General features: G+C 44.9%; 1 protein-coding gene across 2 annotated transcripts in view; it reads right to left on the bottom strand.

The window, feature by feature from the left end:
- USP7 (ubiquitin specific peptidase 7) overlaps positions 1 to 20991 on the bottom strand; it is a 77418-nt gene extending 56427 nt beyond the window's left edge. The window contains exon 1 of one of the 2 annotated variants that reach the window (XM_075515650.1): positions 20263 to 20991. In XM_075515650.1, the coding sequence (XP_075371765.1) occupies positions 20263 to 20344 (82 nt within the window). In that variant the 5' untranslated portion in view covers positions 20345 to 20991. Of the gene's footprint in view, positions 1 to 19755; positions 19777 to 20262 lie in introns of those variants that run through there. The other variant, XM_075515651.1, reaches the window with a different exon arrangement.
- Positions 20992 to 25934: the final 4943 nt, after the last annotated feature.

Below are 25934 nucleotides of genomic sequence, written 5' to 3'. Positions count from 1 at the left end.
AGCCCTCAAGACACCAGGTTAAACACAATTTTCGTTCAATCCAGGGTGGCTAATCTTATGTAGATATGCAGGGTTTCTGTAAGAAGCTTTTGAACATTCATACCGAAAAACCCGTTACCCGCCTGAAGTTCACGCTGTGTAAAAATGGGGTAAAATGAAGGGGGGGGTGTGTGTGTCCAAGATTCCTGACTCAGAACAGTTTTGCACTGCCTATAAACTTTACTGTAGAAAAAAAATGCCTAGCACAAAAGCGTTTAGCACTTTGCATTTAAAATAAGAGCACGCCCAAGTGACGCTTCTCTTCCACTTCAAGCAAAACAATCCCAGTTGCCGAGAAGCATGCAGGTGGTGCGGGGCAGGGAGCAGGACCAGCCCCAGGCTCCTCCCCAGCCCTGTGCCCACAGGCGATGGCTTCGCCCACCAGCCCAGTGCCGGAGCTTCGGCCGGCTTCCTCCTCGGTGCTTCGGCCAGCTTCCTCCCCACTGGAGCGCGCCGCACGAGGAACCGCGCCACAGACGAGCGGCCGCAGTAGCAAAGCGCAGAGCTGAGCCCGTTCGCGTGGGTCTGCCCAGTACTGATAAACCCCAACCTCATGTCAGGGTCGCTTTTACAAGTCTAGATTAACTGTGGGGAAAACGACAACAACAATTAAACCATTCAAGGTTTGGGGTTTGGTTGTTTGTGTTTTTTTTTTTTTTTTTTTTTTTTTTTTTAAGTCCTTTATGTGAACTGATACACACGCACACATGCACGTCCTGGTCACAGAGGAACAGTTACTGCTTCCTCCCAGCGATATAAGGAGCACTGCTGGCAAAATCATTATTTTCTACTGAAATTCAGTCTTTGCTATGTTTAAGTTTATTAACACATACATTTCAAGCATAGTAGTAAACTGTGATTTTAAGAGATTCCTACTACCAAAAAAGCCCCCCGTACACTTTGGATTAATTTTACCATTTGTTTTCACTGTAATTAACAAGACGTAATTATGCTCTCATCTAAAATTAACAACCGCGGAATGAGCAAAACAAAAACCACGCCTTTTTTAAATGGGATGCTTTACAATGAGCTGGACAAGAAACTGCTTTTTTGTTCTCCAAGACACAGATTTCAGAGTTTTCTATTCTCCACCAGTTTCCCAAATTCCTGAAAGACATGGTTCCCAGGAGTTTTTGAGGTTGTTACTTAATGAGCTCAATTTTCCAACCTCATCTGTTAGCACTGTTCCATGTTCTACAAAGACTTCACTGAGCCAACGAGGACAGGCAGAGGGGCTGTACGTGGAAGGAGTGCCCAGCTGGGATAGGGGACTTCGTGATGTCCCTGGCTTTGAACAGGCAAGAGGCTCAGGGCTGGTGCCCTGAGGAGCAGTGGCCGTGGGTTGGTTTACCCCATCCCAGCCCCATTTGGCACAGAAATCCCCCACCCTACATCCGAAGTGTCCCCATTTTGACCGGAGTCTCCACAAAGATTTTGGGGCCTGGACACTCCCAAGAAACCACTGCCATTAAATTTCTGGCCAGTCTTAATTTTCCAAATCACCTGCCAGGTGGCTACTCTGCGTTCTACTTCGTAGCAAAAACACTAGCAATCATTAAAATAATTTAATAAGCCTTAACAGAGGACTGAACCAAGAGTCTTCCTCAGTCTTGACAATAGCACCATTAGGTCCCAAAGCAGTTTAGGCTTTCCTCAGCATTCACTTTTAAATAAGATTTAACCTTTATTTTCCCTTTCCATTCTGACAGCAACCTTTCTACCCCCGAGTGTTGAACTAATGCTGGGAAATAATTATTTAGGCTCTGAGAAAGAGCTGATCATTGTTGTAAAATGTTCTGAAGATCAGCTTCTCTTTACTGCTTTGAAGATGTAAGTTACTATACTAAAAACATCCAAACGTTAGCAGACACCAAAATTAGCACTAAATTGTGTTAATTATTTAATACTGTCTACTGAAGAACAACTTTCTTCAAACAAATAACACAGCTGAAAAACTGTTTTATATAGAAAACATATGGAATCTCGGGTGTTAGCTTCCATTATTTACCAAGGAATTCTTAAAAGAATGCAGAACAGGAATTTTACAATTCTCAGTTAAGCACTCCACTGACAATTTAATCACTTTTTTGTCAGCAATTTTAAGTCACTTTTTTTTAAAAAACGAAAATAAAAGAAAACTTTTAAGAAGTGACAAAAAAAGCTTTTCCTGTTTAACTATTCAAATGTTAAATAGCCAACCAGTTGTTCTGGTGCCAAAAAGGCTGCCATGGGACCACCTAGCCAAGTCCACATATTAGTTAAGCAAAACACAAGCAGAAAAGAAGTTATACTTTGTATTCTAGAGAAAACAATATACACACAAAAAAAGGCACCTTTTGAGGCTAGCTTTCTCTTTCAAAACCTAACGCAACTGCACTGAAATCAATGAGGCAAAGAAACCAGTGTACTCGTCTATACCTGCATTAGCTGAGAACAGCTAAATTCAGGTCTCCAAAATTAAGCTACTTGGAATACAAACAAGAATCAAAAAAATATCTACTGATAAACACTGGAACACCTGTAAAGCAGCAACCATTTTTAAAACAATTCTTTATCACAGACAGGACTTCTTGAATCACATACATCATACAGTAACATTTGCAGCTGCAAACTTCAAAACTACGTGGTTTATGCAAATCACGCAAACAACTATTTTAGAAACAGAAATTTGAGAGACACATTCAAGAAATGAGACCTTGCACCCATCTAATTTATATTTCATCTTGCAGTGCAACCAAGTGGATGGAAGGGTGGAGGGATGATGCTTCAGATGGAGTTTATTTTATATGCTGGGGCTCTCACATATTTCAGCACTCGCATTAATACCCTGATGTGTCACCATCCCGAATAACCACCCAAATTAGTTCTTCCCTGAAAAGGGAGACAAAACAAGTTGGTCAAAATTCTTACCCTTTTTGTTTGGAAAGCCAGTCACCTCACATGTGGCAGCAGTTATAACTAGCACATTTTTGAGCAAAAATACATTCTGAAGAGGAAGTTGTACTTCACCGCTCACATGTTTGTTGTGTATTTACTTTCTTATTTATTACATATTACATTTTATTTTTTGTTTCATGAGCCAAATCATCGGATAGTAGTTCAATAGTTTTCTGGTCAACTATTCTTAGAGCATAAAAGCAACAAAACAGACTTGAAAATGTGTTTTAGAACAGCTGACTACTGCATGTCACCCAGTGAATTACATCTTTCTTATGCTCTGCAAAACACCCTAATTCCACAAATACACGCCGAATCTCAATACTCTATTCTTTCTGGCAAATCCTCCCAACTACTTCTATTTTTGCTCCATTGCTAGCACCACTCATCTGAAGCAAATTTTGAGGACTTCCAAAAATTAATTACTGCCTTCCTGCTTTGCCTCTGGCTAGAAGCTGGTATAAACATCACCACCAAATTAAGCTGTATCTCAAATTCCTTATTCTATTGACAATGAATGATTCTTCCTTTGTCTCAGGAAAACCGTAAGTCCCTTAAGTTTTTCCCCACCCTCCATTTTTCTCTCTAATAATGCAGCATTTGTGGCCTGTGTCATCATCAGCCACTAAAAACTCACACACAACTGGGACAGAAACCCTCACTACTCACACTTCTTTTGCTCTAGCTAGTCCATTTACATTTCCTGCTATAACGTTTATCCCACAAATGCTCTCAGGGTTTTCAGTATACCCCTGGAGCATGCAAGAGCAGATTTTTTGTCAGCCCTCCCCACTACTGGATCCTCATTTCATTTCCTCTCTTTTTCCAGGACTACTTTTCCATGACTTTAAAACTGCTAACAGTTTTCCTTGGAGGGGGGTGAGCATGGGACAATGCATGGCAGCAGATCACAGGGGAGGAGAGAGAAATAAATCCAAACATAGAGGTACACCACAGTCTAGTATGTAATTCCTGGCACTTCCTCAGCTCCAGACCTTTTTCACCAAAAAAAAAAAAAAAAAAAAAAAAAAAAAATCAATTAAGAATCCATAAGGATGTCTCTCCTTTCAGAAGCAGAGAGGACACAATTTAGGAGATCTTGCTTAAGAAATAACAGTACATACAAAAAAAAATTATCTGCAACTAGAGTGCATTATTTGAAGGTTTCCCATCTAAAAGTCACTGGTTTTTTAATACCTTGAACAGACAGAATTGAAGCAGAGAGCTCCAATTTAAATGCCATTACAGTCAGGTCTGACCCAAACCTGAAATGAGCTCCAGATGTTACTGGTCAAAGTCAGAATAAGATCAGGATTTAAGAATTACTAGAGATGGTAATAATTTAACTGCAACTGTTATCCATACAGGAATACCTTTCCCTTTTTCTGAAAGGGGAAACTTTCTTTCAGAAAAAAAGGAAGACACGCCATGCAATAAAGAATAAGAAGAGATAGAAAAGACAACAAAAACAAAGACAAAATAGACCGGGTCTGAAAAGAGAATGGTTATTTTGCTGGAGGTTATCAAGGAGGAGAAGCTGCACTCTGGGACACAGCAAAAGAACCAAACCAACCCTTTGATACAATATTCAGTTATTTCACCTACAAAAACCAGGAGCCTACAAGTAAGAGGCAATGTGTTGTGTTTATCAGGGTGGTAACACAACGCTGGCATACTTTTAACAGCTAAGCTACACAAAAGGAAATTTATCTGCGCACATGTAACAGGAGAGTCTTCACCTGTTTAAGCTTGTTCACAAACCCCATCAGACACAATACACTGTCTAGATTTTTTACCTAGCAGATATACTTTTTCCCCCCCCATTACATCCTTTGACAGTAAAAATGTTAAAATAAAGAAATAAACATATACATGTTTTGATTTGCTCTAATTCATATGGCCAAATTCAGGTATTTTAATGTCCCTGTGGATGTTTTACTATTGATGCATTTTCAGCACACTTTTTAAGATCAAAGAAACCCCACAAGACCAAAAAGAGAGACACACAGACAAGGGATAGGGCGAGTAGATGTCTGCCTCACTTTGGCTTGGACAGTCTGGGTAAACAAGAGACTTCACTAAACATCCAGATGATAATCTGTGGGATGCTAGAGATCTCTGGGATTTTATTAAAGAACTTCTGTCAAGCTGTAGGATCTCCCCATACTCCCCTTCTCAAGGCAAGGCCCTGGGACTTAACCCATGCGCAGTTGTATGGCAGGAGAGGAAGTCCATCGCAAGGACCAGACTGCACGCACAGGAGAAACATCACACCCACTACTGTTGGGTTGCACAATCCAAGACAAAAAAAGCACTCCTTTATTGTACAAACCACTGCAAATGCCACCCTCTCTTCTCTGAAAATTAAAATATTTGCTTCACAGAATAGATGACCCCAGAACAAAGAGAAACACCTTTCAATATATCTTACAGGCACCTGGTTTTAGCTTTTACTATTGCTTCTGACATCATAGATGCTGTGTTCACAGCCAAATTTGTTTTTAAAGTTTCGGGGCAGGTAAATATTTTCTTTTCATTATTTTCTGCAAATGCTATTATAGCAACCAACTCCATGAATTTCACAGGCAAACAGAAAGGCTATAAATGTAAGAATTTAAATGCCAACAGTGGTTATTCCCTATAATTTAACACAATCCAGCATTCTTGAAGTCTGAGCACACTTCAAATCCCTGCAACCTTCCTTCTCAGGCACAGCGGTTCTGAACTCACCCTGCTGAGCTGTACAGGGAACATCCACTTGAATGTTGAGCTCCAGCTACTGGGGAAAAGGAAAGGTTATTCCAGATCCACCACCAAATGCACACCCTCCCCCCCCATCCATTTGCACACATGCAAACTAGAACTCAAGACACTGGTGTCCAAAGCACTCTGGCAGAATTATGGCATCCCTCTACAGATGAAGTTAAGAACCTGCATTAAGTGACAAACTCCTGTTACATGACAGCATTGCCTGTGCTGCATTCATTGCATGTTACAACTACTGTTCTAGGGATAGTTTTATACTTTATTTTCCCATTTAATTTTTTTAATGTACAAATATGAAATATCCTTTAGAGGAATAGCATTTTGAGCATAAACAAGCCTGCTGGACAGGCACAGTTTCCATGTGATTTCTGTTATCAATTTTAATAAGTATGCAAATAGGCAAAAGACTGGATCAAACAAGATATAGCTTTCTTACCTTCTGTTCTACAAGTAAGGAATAAAATCAGAAACAACAGTATTGATATTATTTACAGTATTTAGTATTAATTTTACTATTACTGATACTATTATTGTAATAATTGATTTACATGAATATTTTATCTGGGATCAAAGAAATGACCCCTACACTTTAATTTATATACTAGCGTACTCGGTTTGCCAGATCTCAGACCGAGATCTACCTAGCAGCAATCCAAGTGCCAGCAATACAGTTTCTCAACACTCAAAACCCAGAATCTCTGCTTATGCAGGTTCATAACCCTTGTGATGCTTTCTCTTAAGGTGGAAACAGAAAAGAAAAACAGCAGACAAAAAGCATGACTTCTGGGTCATTTAGGATTTTCAAGACTAGATTGCATTTTTGAGTTTTGTTTAGAAATACAGAGAGGATCAGTGGAAACCATGGCATGTACACGATGTACACAGAAGAGCTGCTATTGCCAGCGGTGCGTACTGCTATCTGCACTGGTGCTTTTTAAACTTTTTACAATGGTAACATGCATTTCAATACAGCTCCAACAACTTAACTCTAATCCTTATATTTGATTATCGTAGCTTGAAAAACACATCTGAAAGAACCAGTAGAGCTCTGTGGAAAGGGGAAAGTATTTCCCACCACTACAAGTGGCATAGCTACAGCAATTTGTATTTTCTCCTAAATCTTACAACACAGCAAGTGGTTAAACAATCTGGGTAGGCCATAAACCAAATTATTCAGGTATGTCCAGGTACTGAACTACCATTAAAATATCTTAAAATAGCTTTTGCTGCTGATGACTATCACAGGGACAGACCAAATTTCTCTGCAGATCCAGGAGACAGCTGCATACATTCAACCACGACAGATGACTTAGAGCTACAGATCTCAGTGAGTGAATTTACACAGGAGAGAAATATGGTAGGTTGAGGAAAGCGTTCCAGCTCCCGGAAAATTCATGCCCACCTCAATATAATCAAGTACACAGCTATCTTTTGAATATAAACTGAACTTCTGAAATTAAGATATACCACTAGAAATTCTGTTACCCATCTGAGCACTGGCGCCGCTCCTTGCCTGGCAGGCAGTTAACTTATCATCGTCTCAGTGGCGGCAAGGGAAAAGGAGCAGATACCCCTCCAGCCTCTCCTCTGCTCAGGTCCAAAGAGCATCCAGACAAGGCTGCAACCAAGAACAAGGCACGCTTCTCAGCTGCCCACTTCTCCAGGTGCTCTTCTGAACAGGACAAGTAGGGAGGGCAAAATTATTATTTTTGAAGTAGTGACCTATTTTCAAAGCTTGTTCTCCCAAGGCACTTGTTCCTCTACCTTTGGTGCACCCTCACCTAGGAAACACAGGGGCATAAAGTAGGCTTCTGCCATCCCCGCAACAAGTCACCTAGACAGGAGATCGCTCCCAAGGAAAGAGTGCTGCCAGTAACAGGCCGCTGGCCAGAGTAACTGGCCTGGCACACCACGTGGCCATGGGGGTGCGATGCCTCCCCGCTGGAGAAGCAAGTTACCAAATTAACAACCCCTCCCCAAATTTCTGAGCATGGTGTACAAAACAAAAGTGCAACACTACCACCAAGAATAGATTTATAACACCAAGAGTTTAACTAGCTTTTCACAGTATGCAACTGCCATATTTAGGGTAGAAATGACCCATAAATTACTCAACAATTCCACTTAAAAAAATTTCTTACTTCAGAAAACACAAACCTCTATTTACAAAGTTGTATCCTGCCAAAATTTCAAATACTTTTACTGTACACCTATCCTTTGATTTAATAAAGCATGCATCTGAGGTGGTTAATGTGCATTTCAAGGTATATTAAAAATGAGAGATCAAAAATTAGCCCAGTTAACCTCTGCCAATATTTTGCTCCAACTACAATAACCAGACCCTGTCTAGCATTAAGCCAGTCGGTACTAAGCCAGTTTTATAGTCTTAAGACTAACCTGTGAACATGACGCTAATAAGCAAGAGGTATACTTTTAAGTTGAATTTAAAATGACTGAAATTTCATGCATCTTCTCCTGTAAACTTTCCAGATTAGGAAGCAGGTTAACTCTGAAATTTCTTTTAACAGACCTGCTAAAAACTCGTATGATCCAACCGCATTCCAGAGACCAGTGGATCCTGTTTAAATTAGAACCATTACACTGGCCAGAGAGCTTGGCCAATAGAACAGCTGCAGTAAGCACCAACTCTAGGTCTGAATGCAACCTGGAAATTTTTATCTCTGTGCTGAAAACATCAGAAGAAAAGCTAGTTGGACAGGAGGTTAAAACCCCCACAAATACATTTAGATTATGATTTGAGGTAACTGTTTGAGATTTTAATAGGTACTTAAATCAGAAAATAGTAACCCACTTAGTATGGGTGAGAAAGCTGAAGATCCTTCAGATGTATCTTCAAGTTGGAAAATGCAAGAGACTATTTTTAGCTACAACAAATACCCTTGTGCAAAAAAAAAAAAAAGTAACAGAAGTGAAGACATTCAGAAGCAGACCTGCAATGGGAACAATTTCATCCCCAGAAGTGGTTTGCATCTGAACAACATTCAATTTTTATAATGGTATAACCATGTGTCTGCACCAAGAGCTCTGTAAGCTTAGATTTGATACTCACCCTTGGAACTTTGCTACAGTCCTGTCCCCTAATGCATTTCTTGGGGGAAACAGGCCCAGGTGTCAAATAAAAGGTCTTGGGAAAGTTAAAAAAAAAAAGGTTATAGAAGTTATTAATGGCTTAAGAGTTTTCTCTCCCTCCTGCCTCCTCAGTTAAGCCGAGCCACTTGTTTGAGGGGCCAAAACAATAAAGCAGACCAGTGAACTGAGCTAGGTTAAAAATAAACCCAAACTAAGGAAGTTATTTTAAATTCAGATCTCTTCATTCATCTCATTTACCATGTGCTCCCACACAGTTGTGTCAGTGCAAGTGAGGAGGCAAAAGGGAGGCGCAGAGGTCAAAAAAACCTGCTCTAGAAGATACTACTTCTCTGTAGCAGTGTTAGAGTAAACTAGACACAAATTCTTCTCCTGGCTCCCAGTAGCATATAAAAGTCATCTGATATTATGAAATCCAGTGCCCAGAACAAAATCCAGGACCTTCCCTGCAGCTTGCGCTCAATTTTGGGTTAGACTACCCTTTCTTGCAGGCACAACTCTCAGCTGGACTGCTGCACAGCACAGCCACGTGACACCGTACCAGTTGAGACAACTCCTTGGATGTGGGAGATGTTTGATGCCTCTGCCTTCAGAGAGGTCTAGCATGCACACACCTGCTAACCGTGAGTGGGTTTCCACTGTACTAATTTAAGCAAAAGCTAGGTAACAATAATCTTGAATAAAATGGGCCTTGATGATGTGCTCTGTGTTGAATTCAGTGCTACTAGTGTAACTTTGCTAGCAAAAGCACGGTTTACACATTTGGACACATAAGGCGTTAGGAAGGTTCCCATGGCTCATGTTCAGACCTTGACTATGCTGTACTTCAAGCAACCAAGTACTTTTCATGGATTTGACTTCAGGTTTTTTTCTTCAAAGGTGCCACAAAGTATCTAAATTTTAATTCATCTTCATTATTAGTTTGCAATATGGATTTATACAAATGCTTCTGGCACATACATAATTTGTAAGACAACCAACAGATAAACATACTGAAGAGAACCACTTGAGGCACCGTCTCTCACTGCATTAATGTTAACACCTCTCAGTTCATTATATTGAAGGCTGCTGAAAGGTCTTAAAGAATTAGTTAGAATGTTTTCTTAACCCAGCAAGAGAGGTCACTGACCAATAAAGCTGAAGTGTTTTCATCCCAAGTTTAAAAGTCTGAAGACAGATGCTGTGGTTCCACACACATTTCTTCAGTGGCAATGCCAACGTGCGCAGTCCCCAGGCTCATTCACACCTCTACACCCTGCTCTTCGCCAGAGCCAGCTCAGCTCTTTGTTCAGCTGCAGGGACTGGAGAACCCACCAGTTTCACTACATATCTCCAGCAAAGCAGAGGGGACGGAACAAAGTCATGGCTGAACAGGGCTGCTTATGAACAGGCAACTGACACAGGTGAAACGAGATCCATTTTTGTGCAACTTTCTAATTATGTTTCCCCTTAAACTGTGCTATTATCAAGAGAGTTTCCCCAGCAGAGCTCCACTGGTAAGCAAACGAGCTGCACAGCTTTCCCTCCTTCAGAGGGAAACCCCAAGAATCCTTTCCAGTAAGGACCCTATCCCTCTCACACCAACCCTCTCCTACTTTGGATGATACACTTCAGTGCACAGGTTGTAAGGCAAAGCATGAGCCCAATGAACAAAACAGGTTAAAAAACCAAGACGAATCTGCTGAGAACAAGAAAATGTCTTAAAATCAATATGGAACTGAAGCAATAGATTTGAAGAAACAAAAAATTAATATCAAATCCTGTGGTTAAACTTTTAGAATAAACCACCTTAAAAAAATTATTAGTAAGTTTCAATTTCTGGCATATTTTGTTTTGATTTTACTGCTGCTTATTTTTAATTCCTCAACTGTAAGGACACTTGGGGGGGGCACGGACGACAACGCAAAACTTACGCTTATGGTTACTACGTTCATGGCATGATGGCAATATTGCAAAGTGTTATACTAGTTTTTAAGGGGACTGTTTTTTTGGCATAGGGTTGAAGTCCAAGAAGTATCTGAAACACTCAGACTGAAACAGAGGACATAAAAACCACACAGGAAGAATGAGAAGAGGGAAAGGAAAGCAGAAGAAAATTGTGAAACATCACTACTGTAATTGCTACTAGCAAGGAGGGTTTCACATGTGGCTTGTGACCCACTGTTTAATTCATATAATGTATGGACATGTTTGAGTTCTCTCTGTGTTCAAACTTCTAATAGTATCTACTGTTCTCCAGAAATTAGGTTCACCCATCGATATTATTAAGCAACTAACACTTAACCAGGTGAAAAATTCTTCAGAAGAGGTCAGTTCCTTGCTACTCCCAATGAAGAAGGAAATCTAACTATCCTCAGCTTGATTTAATGAACAATAAAAGAGAGTTCATGCAGCCTCTGCTTAAGCAGATTTCCTTTTAAAAATAAAAGTACATCTCACATTGTCTTAGGACTTGAAGCCTGTAAACCCATGCAACAGCATCTGAGCGTCTAGTCAGCTCTAACATCCGTTAACAGAAGCAAACCAACCTTTTATCTAAATGGAATAGTTAAGGCTTGCTGTGAAGGCAAAATTGTGTCTAAAAATGCATACCTGATTAAGGTTACCAGAAATATTCTGGTGATATGTAACCCGGACATATTTCACAACTACTGAACAGCAATAGCAAAGAGTCGGCTGCATGAGGAGAGCTGCCTGGCTTTATAAGCAGGAAGGGAGAATTTAAGTTCTTCCCCACCTCCAAATGAAGTGATCTCTGCTCTTGAAAAAAACCAAAGATGATGCAGAAACCACCATGGCCCAGTACTAGGATTGCCAATTCCGCCTTGACTACCTAAAATGCATTTTTAGATGGGGAGGAAGTGGGGGGAAGGGGGGAACTGATGACTCCCCAAACACTTTTTAATCTCTTCATTCTTCTCCAGTAATCAGAGACTATCAAGACAAAAAAATACAACAGGTTACTGTCCAAAAACTGTACAGTGCTAAATAAGTGCAATTCAACACAGACACTCCTGTAGTCATACAGCGGCTGGGGCAGCCTAGTCGGACCAGATTAGTAATGGTCCCTATCACAGCTGATGGATAAAATAGCAATGCATGAAAATACGGATCCCAGAAGCAGGGTGGCCAACCTTTCTGATCTTAAGACCTGCAAACCACAATGTTCACATCACTACAAGCCACAGCCACCCACCGCTGCCACCACCATGTCCAGTGCAGAGAGAGAACTGCAGAAATATGTGCAAGTTTAAAATGCCTACCCAAAAGTCCTCATCCTCTACAGAGAGATAAGGGCTTAACTGCAGAGGTGAGCAAGAAGAGGGGATGGCATGCCTGCCCCAGCGCCCGCACAGGGCGGCTTCCTCCTCAGCTGGGGGTCAGAGTTTCCCTCAGCCTGCAGAGCATCCCCGAGCCACTGCTGGGTCCCGAGGGACCGTGGGCATGGGCAACCACACGCGAGATGCTCAAGAGTGCAGAGAGACCACCGCATGGCCTAGACTGGAAAGTGGAGTCCACAATTTATCCAGTACCTTCATGGCTCAGAAGCAAGTTTTACAGCAAAAATTTCATGTCTAGTCACAGAATAACACGTTGATCTTATTAAAAATGTAATTTCCCTTCTCCTTATATGCATCAACTCATTTACCAATACATTTACTACAGATTTAAAGTCTGTATATTTTTAATTCACGAATTAGCCATTTTATGAAACAAATTTACACCACTGATCCCTGATCTATTCAACAATAAGAATACTAACCCACTAAGATGGATCTGGAATTGAAAACCTTCGCCAAGTTTTAACAGGCATTTGCACCCTCGTACTTTTATCAAAATCTCCAAAGTTCTGCTGAACAATATCAGTGATGTTAGAAAATAACTCTCCAAAACATATGGGAAGGAAAATCTCTGTTGTGGAGACAGACCATTCAGTTTTTTTAAACACAGCTCAACAGAAATTCATCCAATTGTTGTATTATTATAACATCACATTTAGAGCCCTAAAACAAAATTTTCCTTAGAACTTTACAAAAACACACATGCAGAGCTGGAGATGCCCTATTTTTTTTTTTTTTTAAGAACATCCTTACAGCTGCACCTTGTGAAATCACCAGATGATCAAGCTTAGAGCTACGGTGAACACCAATGACACTCCTACACATCCTTTCCTATTTACACTAGGAAAAGGGAAATTATGAAAAAGGATCTTAAGAATTTTCACAGATTTCTGCATTTAAAGCAGGTTCTACCAGAGTGCATTCAATCCCTTAACATACAAAATATAAAGCTCCAAGTGCTGTTTTCCAGCACTATTATGATGTTTCATATCAAAGAAGTGTGACTGTATTAAAAAAAACAAACCCAAACTCATCACCTCTCCTAGGCTGCAAAACACTGCAGTACTACTAAAAAAACCCAACAATCTATTTTGAACTTTCTTCTCATAGGACATTTCAGCTCACTATCCACATTGTCTTCCTCTGGCTTGCTTTGGAGTGCAAGTCGAGGTGCTGGTTTCAATGGGGAAAACTCCCAAGATGTTCAGGACGCCTGGAAGACTGTCTATCTCCACATACCAGAATATATGCAGAATGAGCTGAGGTACTAGAGTCTTCTCTTCCCCAATTTAAATAGGATGCTCCTGGCACATCTCCTCTGAGTGGCATTGCTCCGGAGCTCGCTTTACACCTGCAATCAGGGAGAACTCCAGGTCTGCCAGACACTGAACATCCTGTTCTCCTAAGATGTCTGATGCTACAAAGCACAACAGTTTTGTTTAGATCTTCACTATTAAATGGGTCAGGAATGACTTATTTTGGTAATGTTTAAAACAGCTACCAAACAGCAATTAAAAATACAAACTGAGAAATACTATACTGATTACATCACGGAATTTTAATTTTATCAAAATTTACCATTTATTTTTAATCTTCATATTTTTAAGAGATTTTGCTTAATATGCACATGCTGTTATGCTGAACAATCAAGCTGTGTTATTCTAGATGCATATTAAGTCCAATATAAAACAGTCTTCAAATGCATTTTTATATTCTGAAGAGAATCCCAAAGATTCCTAGGCACTATGGTAAAAGACCAACACTGTCTTCCCCAAACTGCAAATATTCAGTACAGTTTCAGTATTTTCAAAATCCGTCTACTAATTTCCAGAAGCTTCATTGTTTCTAGCTGACAAAATCTCAGCCTTCTAGGGAAACTTAGGCAAATACAAGTCAGAATAAAACATTATTTCCAAGCTGACCATTCTTCATTTTGCTAGCAAGTCATTCAAACTCCATGCAGTGTTTCTAAACCTACAGAGCTTGTTTTACTACAATCAGTAAGCCAAGCTGAAAAAAAAAATGGTTTAGCAGAAATATTAAAATGTGTTAAGTCTAAGCCTGCAACAATACACACAGATACATTATGCTACAGCCGTTGCCACTGATTAGGTGCACTTTTACTCTTTTTGCTAGTGTATCAAATTAAAACGCTAAAACCATCAGAGCAAAATACATTCTCTTAAGTGACCAATAAAAAAAAAGCTTCAGAAAACAACACTGCATATTTAATAACTTGACAAATAAGACAGCCAGTCTCCAGCCCCCATTCTGCTTGCCAAGACACTTACAATAACTGTTAATCCTGTTGCTAGTAATGTCAAACTAGCACACAGCAGATTTTATATATATTAATATACATATGCATTTGAGGGGAGAAAGCACACTTGCTATGGATTACTAATGCCCTGTATTGCAAGCCACCCAATATTTTAGTCCTTCACAATCAGCGTTTTACAGCCACAAGATACAAAGTTAAAGCAACTGATCTGAGACACCTCAAAGCACAAACTAAAGCAAACAATGCCCTATTTTAAAGTTATTATCATTTAAGAAAAATTGGATGCTTCACAAGCTCTAAACCAGTTCATTTTCACCCTTACCCCAAATATCAAATGATGTCATGCAAGATGTACTGGCTAAACTGGTTTAACTGCTACAGGCTGGATGCACTGTTTAGATTTTCTTGTGATAAATTATTCTGCAGCAGTGAAACCAATTCAGTTACTCTCAACCAACTACCTCCATCTGCTTTTTTAAAGTTTGGGCTTATATTACTTTTACACACACAACTTGCTACTTTACTTAGTATAGCTATCTAGTAATGACAGGGAGCAGATTTTACTTCTCTTCTGAATTCAGTCAATAGCACGGAACTGGAGTGGAGTAAGGAAGTCCGAGATATATATATATATATATATATATATAGTTCATCCTGAATAGCGTGCTATCTATACTTCCCTCTGAATTTTACACACATTTTCCACTATTTCCACTTCTCCTTCACAGAAAGTTTACTAAATCTGATGACCTATTGAGCACCCAGTTCATGAAGAATGCACAGAAGAAACTCTAGACATAGTTAGCACTCTTCAAAAGTCACCAATGCCGCTTTCTCGGTTGGCATGAAGCAGCTATCTGAGAACGATACAATGCACATCTTTTCCCAAGGCCAAGCATGCTACTTCCAGAGGTACTAAACTTTACCATTACTGGGAGTAAGAGGCCAGGGGCCTGGTTCTTCACTTGAAGTATAACCTCAGAATTAACTTAATTTTGCTTGTCATCTGCTGCGTCAGCATTTTTATCTCCCCCTCACTTGAGCATCATCTATTTCATGGAAAAATGTCAAGGCTGGAGAGGGGAAGGGGCAGGAAGAACATATAAACAAGCAGATACCCACAGTCGTATGATGAATTTACTCTGCATATTCTCCTTCTCAAACATACAGCCTCACTTTATCAACACTGGCTAGAAGCAATATAGAAGACAGCGAAGGAGCTCAGGGAAAAAGAGGCATACAGGCCTTCAAGAGAAAGGCACGGAAGCAGGCAAAAAAAGAAACGAACACCGTGTTACGTATGCAAATGATATTAAATTGCCAGGAATTGAGAATACTAATGAGGACAAAATATGAGAGGGAAGTAAGCATTCAGAAGACAGGCAAAAAAATAAGTTACATACTTGAGACCACTATCACACAGTGGGTCAGAAATCTCATAAATTCTGTGAGTAGCAAGCAAAACAGGAATGAACAGCAAGCAAGACAAACTTTCAATTGCATGGAAACTGCAGGAAAGCGCAATTTTAAACTTTTCACATACATGCACACACACAGACATGTCAATTTTTTTTCCTTGTTCTTAGTAAAGATCTTGCATCATTCCACCTGGAATTCAAATCTCAACTTTAAATTGCCCTAACTAGGGAAAAACTTAAAAGACAGCATTGCCTGAGAGGCTGCAGAGCTGACGCAAGGAGAACACATGCGTGCAACCTGAACTACCAGGCACCGTGTGTTCACGGACTGTGACACTGGCTTGATAAGCTTGTGCTGGCTACTTCGGAAAAGAAACTTCCATAACGTGAAACACACGTACGTACGTACGTAACTATGGACAGAGGCTGAACCTACAAAAAAGCAGGTTCAAACTATAAACAGGGGAAACTTACAGTTATTAAGCTGCAAATGAGACTTTCCATCAAACAACTTTATGAAATATGTAACTGTAGATTTGTATTAAGTCAAGTTCTTTGAAGTTCAGACACAATTGTGAAAAGACGTTACAGAGGAAGCATATATAAAGTATCGGGACTTGGATTCAATTACACTTTATAAAGCAACTCACTAGCAACTAAACAGCTGTAATTCTTTCCATGATAAAGCAACCTACATACCCTACTTACAGTACAGAAAAACTATTTTTTTTTCCACTTAATCTATTTAGCATATAAATAACCTCTTCAGAATTTCTACAGGATAATTTACTAATCACCACCCCAAACTGTTAATTTACCTAAAACTCAGGCACCAACGGCTCACCTGCACATTCCCACTCTGTTTCAGCCCAAAGGCAGCCATGGCAGCCAGAATCACACGCTTTTACGCAGCAATGGATGAGGGGGTGCACACGAAATCCATGACTAGTGACAGAATTTGGCCAGATAACTGCCAGGATCCATGCCATCTCAAGCAACCCTTCTTGTTCCTTCCCGCCCCAATGCCAAACCTTCACCACATTCATACAACACTAAATGGGGCTGCAGGGTGAACCAAATTAAAAACCTAAAGTACATTTTAAAACCCCATTTTTTGTTTTTAATTTTGAGCACTTCATAGTCACAGGGAGGTGCACTAGCCCAAGCGCTGGCGTGGCACACGAGATAAAAACGAGCGGCAGCAAACGCTGTGTTTGTCCAACTGTACCCTCAGCTAGGGAAGTGGCTGCCTTCAGCCAAGGGGACACAACCTCTTTGACAGTTCTTATAAATTTAAAGTTTCTCTGTCCACGTATCACTACTGCCAAGCCTCAGTAAGGCTAAAGCTGATTACAGACAACATCCACAGGTAACAGAAGACTAAATACACAGAGGTGATTTGTAACACCACAGCATTCTAGCTAAGTATTGCAAGTAGGTGAGCCTGCATCACACCTGGTCCCGCTGAGCAGGTACCTGCCCCTTATCAAGGCTCTCATGGCTTCTTTCCTTCATGATGCAGAGATTAATTTTTCTTTCTAAAGGAATGTCTCCCTCCCTCCTGAAGTCCGAAAGCCCTGTCTAGTTCTACTTTCATTGACACAGAGTGTCCATAAGGTCATCAAGGAAATTAGTCATAAGGGAAAGAGAAGGGAGAAAAACAGGGACATGAGAGCAGACACTCAAAATACCACATCTGATTTAATCCTAAAGAGTTTAATGCCACGCTTTTATTACTACGCCTGAAATGGTTATTTCACTCATCAAAAATTGTTTATCTAGTATAGCTGTACACAGAATAAGCGAACCTTCACATAATTCAAAAATCAAGATGTGCAATTTTCCACTGCGCATTCTTCACATACCTCCTAAATCTAACGTGATCGCTCACTGAAGAATGGCATCTGACACTGTTCTGCGCATGTTAAAATTAAGCTAACTACATGGTATTAGGTATTTTCCTCACTGCTTGAAAGCATCTCTCTCAAGAAAGCACAAACACCTATACATTAAGATGATGAGCACTGTTTTACACACTAAATGAATACATACCCATGACGTCAACTTTTATTAAAAGTTAGCAATAATCTGATCTCTGCAATCTTGTAAACTTAACACATTTCTCAAGAAAAATCAAGTATTGCAAAAAAACCTCCAAAGGCTAAACTTTTTTTGGTTTTGTTTTTGCATAAATGGACAGTTCTGTAAACTCTGACTAATCAGCAAGTCCATAACATCACCCGGAATCAGCTGTGTGCAGCCTAACAGATCTCAAATAGATTTCTGAGATAACACTGTATTCTCAGTGTCACTATGCTGATATAGGCAGAGACTCTTTCCTCACCCCTCCAATAGAGGTGGCCACCAGCGTAAGATTGCCACAACCATCAAAGGGACTTCCGCATGTATTTTGGACTCCTGTATCCCCACTGACAGAGGGGATGCAATCCAGAGAAGTTCAGGACACTTTTAAACCGCATAAAAATGTTCAGCATTTCACAGTGTGCCCAGCATGGTAGAGCATCAAGCCCATAAAAATCAAAATAAAAACATTAAATACAGTCAATATTCTAAAGGACTTGAAAAGGATATTGAGCAAAAGCAGATTGCTAAAGGCTATCAAACAATCTGCTGGAAAACATAACCCACAAGATGTTAATATTTGTATGCATATAAACAAACATGAGGTATATTTTAAATCACCTCCTTTTACATATTTGTCACACAGTATATAAACACCAGTTTGGAGATTTTTCTAAAACAAAACCAACAACAGTCGCTCCGACAGTAAATAAGTTTTAGCTATTATTTTATGAAATAAGAGATTTATGTTTAAGAAAGCAAGGCTTTATGTAATGACCTTCTCATCTTGAAATGTAATCTCACAGCCAGTGTGACAAACTTCCACTAAAACACCTTTGCTCCTCCTGATTTCAACGGCTCTTATTTAGCAAAAAGGTACATTTCCTAAGTCAACTGCCATGCTTCCAGCGCAGAATATCTTGTGTTGGTGAATATTTATGTCACTGTTGATTAAAACGGTGGTAACAGAATTGGCATCTTCTCAGCCAGGCATTCTAAACGATATTTAGGCAGTTGGTGTTTTTGACCTCCAAGTCAAATACCATCGGTACGAGCAGCGTACTGTGGCTGCCCCTCCTTAGGGAACAAAATCCTGCCGCACATTTGCCCAAAATAATTTTACATCGCTGAATTCAGACGAAAGATGCTGTTCAAAGGGGGGAGGGTGTGTAAAAATAACAACACAACGCAAAAAACCGCCGAAGGCACCGCTGGAGACTACACCGGACGGCAGCAGGGAACAAGCCTGAAAATGTAGTGCCTCCTTTATGAAACCAGCGCAACTGCATGACGGTGCAGGATCCGGGCCGAGGGCTGTGCAGGCGCTACACATGGTCAGCGCAGCCCGCCGACCCCGCGCTAGGCCCGGCCGGCCGCCGTCTCTGTAAATAACCCTCAGAGAAGGGTTAATTAAAAATGGCGAGCAGCGTGGCTGCCTGCATACAATGAGCGGCCGGGCCGAGCCGCCGCGCCGCCCCGCACAGCCCCGGGCAGGGCAGGGCAGGGCTGAAGCCCACCGCCCACCCCGCCGGCGGGAGCGGGGGCCGCGGGCAGCGGGCCGGGCCCGGCTAGGCCCCGCTGCCCCACCGTTCACCGCCCGGCAGCCCCGGGGGCCGGACAGCCCTCGGGACAGCCGCGTCCCCTTCCCCCGCGGAAGGCAAAACCCTCCCCCGAAATCACAACTACTTTGAGACGGACCCCGTCCCCCCCCCGCCCAGGCCGGACGGGCCCCCCTCGGGGCGCGGCTGCTGCGCCCCCGCCGCCCCCCCCCGCCCCGGCTCACCTCCCGACGGCCACCGCCGGCGGGAGGCTCTCGGTCCCCGCCAGGCCGAAGCTCCGGGCTCACGGCCGCACGCCTCGCCCCGGGGGAGCGGGTCTCCTTTTGTAACAGCGCTTCCCCCGCACCCTCCCCCTCCCGCGATGCAAATTCCTGCAGAGCCCCCCCGGGCCGCCTCCCTCGGCCCCGCACCGCTCCTCGCCGCCGCAACTTTCCCCGGTGTCCCCCGGCTCCCGCCGAAACCCCGCCAGGCAGAGCTCCCCGCGCCCCGGGAGGGGGGACGGCGGCTGCCGGGGCTGGCCGCGGCCGGGCGCGGGACGGCGAGCTGCGGCCGCCCCTGCTCGCAGCGGAGGAGAGGCCCGGGTGCGTGTTTACCGCGGAGGGAGGACGGGAGCTCCCCGAGGGGGACGCGGCGCGGGGGGAGCCCCGGGAGCCGGCAGCGAGGCAGCGAGGCGAGGGGGGAAACTCTCCTCAGAGTTGAGGGCGCGGGGCCCTGCCCGGCCCCGGCTTTACCTTCCATCTCCATGTCCTCGGGCTCGCTCAGCTGCTGCTCCCCGGGCTTCTGGTGCTGCTGCTGCTGCTGATGGTGGTTCATGTCGGGCTGGGGCTGGGGCTCGGCGGCGGCGGCCTGGGCCTTTCCCGCTGGGGGCTGCAGGCCTGTGTCGGGAGGGGAAGGGGCGGAGGAGCGGCGGGGCCTGGGCAGCGGCCGGGACTGGGCACCCGCCTCGGGGGGCTGCGGCTGGGCTCCGGCGGGCAGGGAGCGGGCAGCCGGCGGAGGCAGCGAGACGCGCACGTATTTGCTCGCTATTCGCCCAATCTCGGCGGCGGCACCCGGTCGGGGGAAAGGGGTGGGGAGGAGGGACCGGCCGGGGGTGGCGGCTTCCCCGGGGGCCGGAGGGGAGGGGACCGGGAGGAGGGGAGGGGGGGACGGGAGACCAGGAGTCAGGGCCCGGCGGCGGCGGTGCCCGGCGCTTCCCCCTCCCCCGGCGAGGTGTCCCCGGCGCTGCGAAGTCGGGGAGGCGCCGCGGGGCCCCTCCTCTGCCCTCCCGCCCCCCCCAGCGCCCCGGCACAGCCGCTGGCCGACGCCCGGCTCGCTGCTCCCGGCCCGCGGGCCGCCCCCGTTGCCTGTGCCCCGGCGCGCTGGTGCCGCTCGGCCGCCGCCAGCGCTCTCTGTCTCAAAATGGCGGCTGCGGTAAACGCCGTGAAATGTCACATCCGCATGAGGGGCAGCCCAGCGAGCCGGGGAGGGGGAGGCAGCGCCGCGGCCGCCCCGGGAACAGCAGCCGCTGCCGCCGCCGCCGCCACAGGAGGCCGGAGGGGCGGGGCCGGAGAGGCCGGGCCCGGGCGCCGGCGCCGGCGCCGTCGCGGCCTCCCCGCAGGCCGCCGCCACCTGCGCGCAGAGCGGGGCGCGCCGCGGCCGCCGCCGAGGGTCCCCGCGCGGGCGCTGCTGCCCGCCGTCCGAAGTGCCGGGCCCTTCCCGGCCGCTGCGGCGGAGGCCCGCTGCTCCCGCTGGCCCGCGCGGAGGCTCCGGCTCCGGCTCCACCCGGCGGAGGCCCGGGGCCGCGCCCTGCGCTGGCCTTGCGGGAGCCCGGGCCGGCCGCGCCCCCGCCCCCGCGGGCAGCCCCACCACGCAGCCCCGGGCCGCCCGACGCCCCCCGCGCCCCCTCGCGGCAGAGGGCGGCGCCCCCCGCAGCGGGGCCCGGCCGGGGCCTGCCGAGGGGCTGCGGGCCGGGCCGGGCGCCTCGGGCCCCGCGGAGGCGCGGGGGACCCGCCGGGCTCAGCCTGGGCCCGGGGGCTGCCGTGCCCGCTGCGGGCACGTTTCCCCCCCCCCCCCCGTGCGCCCAGGCCCGCGCGCGTGTGGCTGGGTGCGGGGCTCTCGGCGGGCGCGGGGCCTGGCAGGCCCTTCCCAGCGCCGTGCTCCGGCCTCGGAGCCGGGGCGCGGCCGGGCGGGGGGCACTGGCGCTGGCCGTGTCCGAGGCGGCCCTGCTCGGGGCTCGCCCCATCCCCTGACGGGGCACCCCGCTGCCCCGTGTCCCTGGGCTGCCGCACCTGCGGGGCATGGGCAGGCGGGTAGAGGACGTGTTTGTATGACGCGTGGAAAGAGGAAGGAGTGAAATCTGGTGTAAACAAGAGTGTTCCTCGCCTGGATGCCACTGTTTCTCATGAGCTTCGTATGGAGGACGTAGTCCCTCCCAGGGAAGAGACCTGTTTTCCTCTGATGGAAGGAGAAGGCAGGGGTGCGGATCAATAAATAGCACCTGGCTGGCCCAGTTTGGGGTTAGAGCAACGAAGGAAGCAACTTCACTTAGGGATGAAAGAGCAGTTGGAAGGCTGCGGAGAGCTGCGTTAAACAGCACAGCATTTACTTCACGGTCCTGGGAAACCCAGGCAGGGTAATCTCCAAAGGGAAGGGCTCAGGACGTGCAAAAGCGGGCGTCCCCAAGGGGCTGAAAATGTACCTGAGCAGACAGTGCTGGTCTGACTGCAAGTGGATAAATGAACTAAAAGGTTTTATTTTATTTATTTAATTTATTTTTCTAGTTTATAAAATGAGCAGATCAAAACCAATCTGGGGGACAAGTCCAGCCTGTCTGGGCTCCAGCTGGCCCCTTCTCAGCAACACGGGAGTCCGCAGGGGTGGGCGGGAGAGGAGAATAATTTCCAAGTCTGAAGTACTGCCTTAAGTAGTAAAGCTCCAGGGCTAGAAAGAGGAAAAATAAGGGAAGCTGAGGATATTGGTGGGAAGATCAGGTTTTAAAAACAGTTAATTTGATGGTTTGCCTTCCAAAAAGTACATTCTGACTTTCCCTGTTGTTCCTCTCAATTCTCAAAAGCTGTTTAAAGACAAATGATTTACAAACCTGGAAAAGGTTTGTTGCTATTGACCCAGGCAAAAACATGACAAATCTGCTAAACCTGGGTTTACAATATCTCAGCAAAAAGGGGGGATTAGGACAGAGGTTCAGACAGAGATTGATGCACATATATTTAGTTTCTTAATGTCCTAAACTTTGAATTCCCCACCGCCAGTCTTTCCCTATAATTACCTCCCAGAACAATTGCTCTTTCCTAATGACTTCCATTCCAACCTCCTAAATCATACACGGGTTTAAACTCATCCCTCTGTCCTCCCTCCACAAGTGATCCCCAATACAGGACGAACCAGTATGTCACAACAAGAAGGTGGCTACGGGTTATTACCTGATTCTTCAGCCACGGACACTGGGTTTGTGGGTAAGGATCAACTGAGGAAAACAATTTCACTACTGCAAACGAGTCCCTAAGGTTAACCATAAGCTGATGTTATCGTAAGCGTTAAAAACATTCTTTTATATACAAAAACTTCTCTGAGCTTCAGTTCATTTTAAGGTAGCTACTTTTCCAAAACTGTTGAATTCTCCTACTGTTTTAGAGGAGCAGAAGTCATGCAAAATATATGTGTACAAATCCTTTGCTGTGGAAAGGGCAGTATGGAAGAGAGAGGCAGGAATTTTCCCGTCGGTAACTGGACACGGGAACAATATATCACCAGTTTGTGAAGTCGGCATATCGCAATCAAGCCCCCCCCTTTCTGTATATTTCTAACTTAAGTGAACTTCATCTTTTCAGAGTCCAGCTACAACACGAACTGAAGTATCTTACAATGTTTTGAAAAAACGTGAAAATGTGTCATTTATATTGTGTGAAAATAGTTATGAGTAAAAAAAATCTATTGAAAATTGATTCAGGTACTTATATTTAAGAGGGAATAAATTTTAAGTGTGTATATAGTCATCTCAAATGCATTTCTGAAATAATTAAATAGTAGGCATTTTATATCATCAGCCAGTGATTGTAGCACTGTGATTTGATTGTTTCTAGACAGGAAACAGAAATCTTATTAATTGCCAAGCCTAAGGTGAAGTCCAGATCTCAACATATGCTAACATTTTATCCCAACTACATGAAGAACACTTCTGCAGCATATTTCTGGCCCGTTGCCACTCCCTCCTGAAAGTTTCTGCCGTTCACCTTTCTCTGGTACAAGACACAAAAGCTCTGTCCTTTGAAGGAAAGGACCGTCACCTTTTGTATAACCACCTGGCCATACCATTGCTGCCGGTATTTCACCCAGCCTCTACTCCAGCACTGATACCCAACCATTTTTTTATCCAGCTGTTCATAAAAGCCTTCTCTTTTCTTAATAAATCCATTTCTGCACTGCACACCCCATCCTTGACAGCCACCTCCCTCTGCAAGCGATTCCTGTCGACTGTAGTTCTGGTGGCAAGTTCCTTGTGCAGAAGAGTTGGACAGATCAGTAACCCAACAAGGGTTACCGATACTTAAAAAAAGTAAAAATAAAGATCACGAGCGGGAACATGATGAATACAGTCTATGTATCCATTCCTATCACTTTTATTCTTGTCCTTCCTTTTCCACTCCTTCCTTTCATTTCCTACACCCACTTTCTGAATCTTGTCTAAATTTAGGCCTCTTATCCTGTCAACTAATGCATCCCTCTTGGCCCTTGTGCCCACACAAAGCACTGGGGAATCTGGTGAAGCTGCACCTGAGCAAAGGATTTCATCCTCCAGGTCGCGGTGGTAGATTAGTAGGCAAAGGAGATCCCTTACTGTGTGCTCTCGGGGTCACTAGGGCTGTCGGACCGGCTGCAGCCTCCCGGCATTCTCTCCACATTAGTCATCGAAATGAGAGATGAAGTTAAAGAGGTGCTATCATCTTTAAAATGCCATTGAAGAAATGGGCTTCGTTTTGTGAGGCTGATCGGCTCCCGAGCCTCCCTGAAATTTAAAAATAAATCCAACTCAGGCTGTTTATTTTTAAAACGCTCGCAAGCCAGTGTTCATCTGCCTGTGTGCCAGGCTGAGCCTTTAGGAACCAGGGCGAGCCCCGTGTCTCTGCTGCGTTTCTGCGCTCCGGGTGAGAGATCCTGACCGTGGCGGAGCCGGGGAGGCTCACCCTGCCCTGCCGCTGCCCCGCTGCTCCCAGAGACCTCTGTGCTGGGATACCCCGTCTTCAGCAGGGCTGATGGCCACCCCAGGGAAAACTCTAGGAGGGAACCACAGAAAACTAGGCTGAAGGAAAGGAGGAGGATGCTTAGTCCGTCCTCTGCCCGTGGCAGAATCAGCTAGACCAGGAGCGTTTCTGCCAGTCTGCTTATTTCCTCCCTGCTCCTCAGCTGCTTCAGGAAATCTTGCTTCCCGCTTGGCTCCATTTGCTGCCCTGGCTTCAGCACAGATGTCCTCTCCTGGCCAGTCTCTACACTTAACTTCCAGCACCACTTACGGTGCTCCACAATGCGTGCAGGTGGCCGTGTCTATAATTAAGATAATTTATAGCCATGTAATGACAGAAGGGCAATTACACCAGCACACACCCTTAATATAGATGCACTAAACCAGCAAAACTGGGGCTGCCACTTCTGCAACTTACTCTACGTTTCTAGATGAATATACATTGATGCAAACGTGCCTCTGTGCCAGCACCGAGCTTCCTCAGGGCGTTGAGTTTGCACTTGTGGGACCATACCCGCAGTTACACGAGGCTGCCTTCCCCTCTCAGACAGCCTCTTCTGGTCTCTCACTGTTTTGCTTCTTCATCCCATATCCGTGATCAGAGATGCTTGGTACTACAGTGATAAGAGGGAGTTAAAATGTTCTCGTTGCCAGAAGCTCTCTGTTCCCTCGTTCACGGTCCTTCTGATACTTGGCCACATTGCTAGTGCTGCCTGGCTTGCTTTGTACCTAGAGAGTGAAAGGTGGATCCCAGGACACCTATTTTAGGGAGCCAAAGAATCAAATCCAATGTCCCGGGTGCTCTAGATTAATGCAGTCGCAAATCACAGACCTTCCAGTTGAACCAGGTGATCAGCTGCTCTTGTGAACACCTTCAAGCTGAGTGTGGGGAAGAAAATAATCACGAGCCTCCTGCAGCATGTGAAACAGGAAGGCAACAGGCAAAAGGCAGAAAATGTTGTTAAAGGCATAAAATTAGATGGAAAAACTAGGTAATTTGTTTGGCTGCAATGTATGTATTTAGCTATAGCAACTTGTTGCACAAGTAGTGGGATGGATGGAGTTTCACGTCCTATAAATGTATTTTCCACATTTTCTAACCCTCAAAATCCTGCAATAACCCTTGACTTCCTTGGCTTTTCTTTCCACAAAGTGACAAATAGTTCC

Source organism: Mycteria americana, chromosome 12 (genome assembly GCF_035582795.1).
Source record: "Mycteria americana isolate JAX WOST 10 ecotype Jacksonville Zoo and Gardens chromosome 12, USCA_MyAme_1.0, whole genome shotgun sequence".
NCBI lineage: Eukaryota > Metazoa > Chordata > Aves > Ciconiiformes > Ciconiidae > Mycteria > Mycteria americana.
The sequence above is the reverse complement of the archived record's forward strand: the minus strand, read 5'-3'. Positions and strand labels throughout refer to the sequence as shown.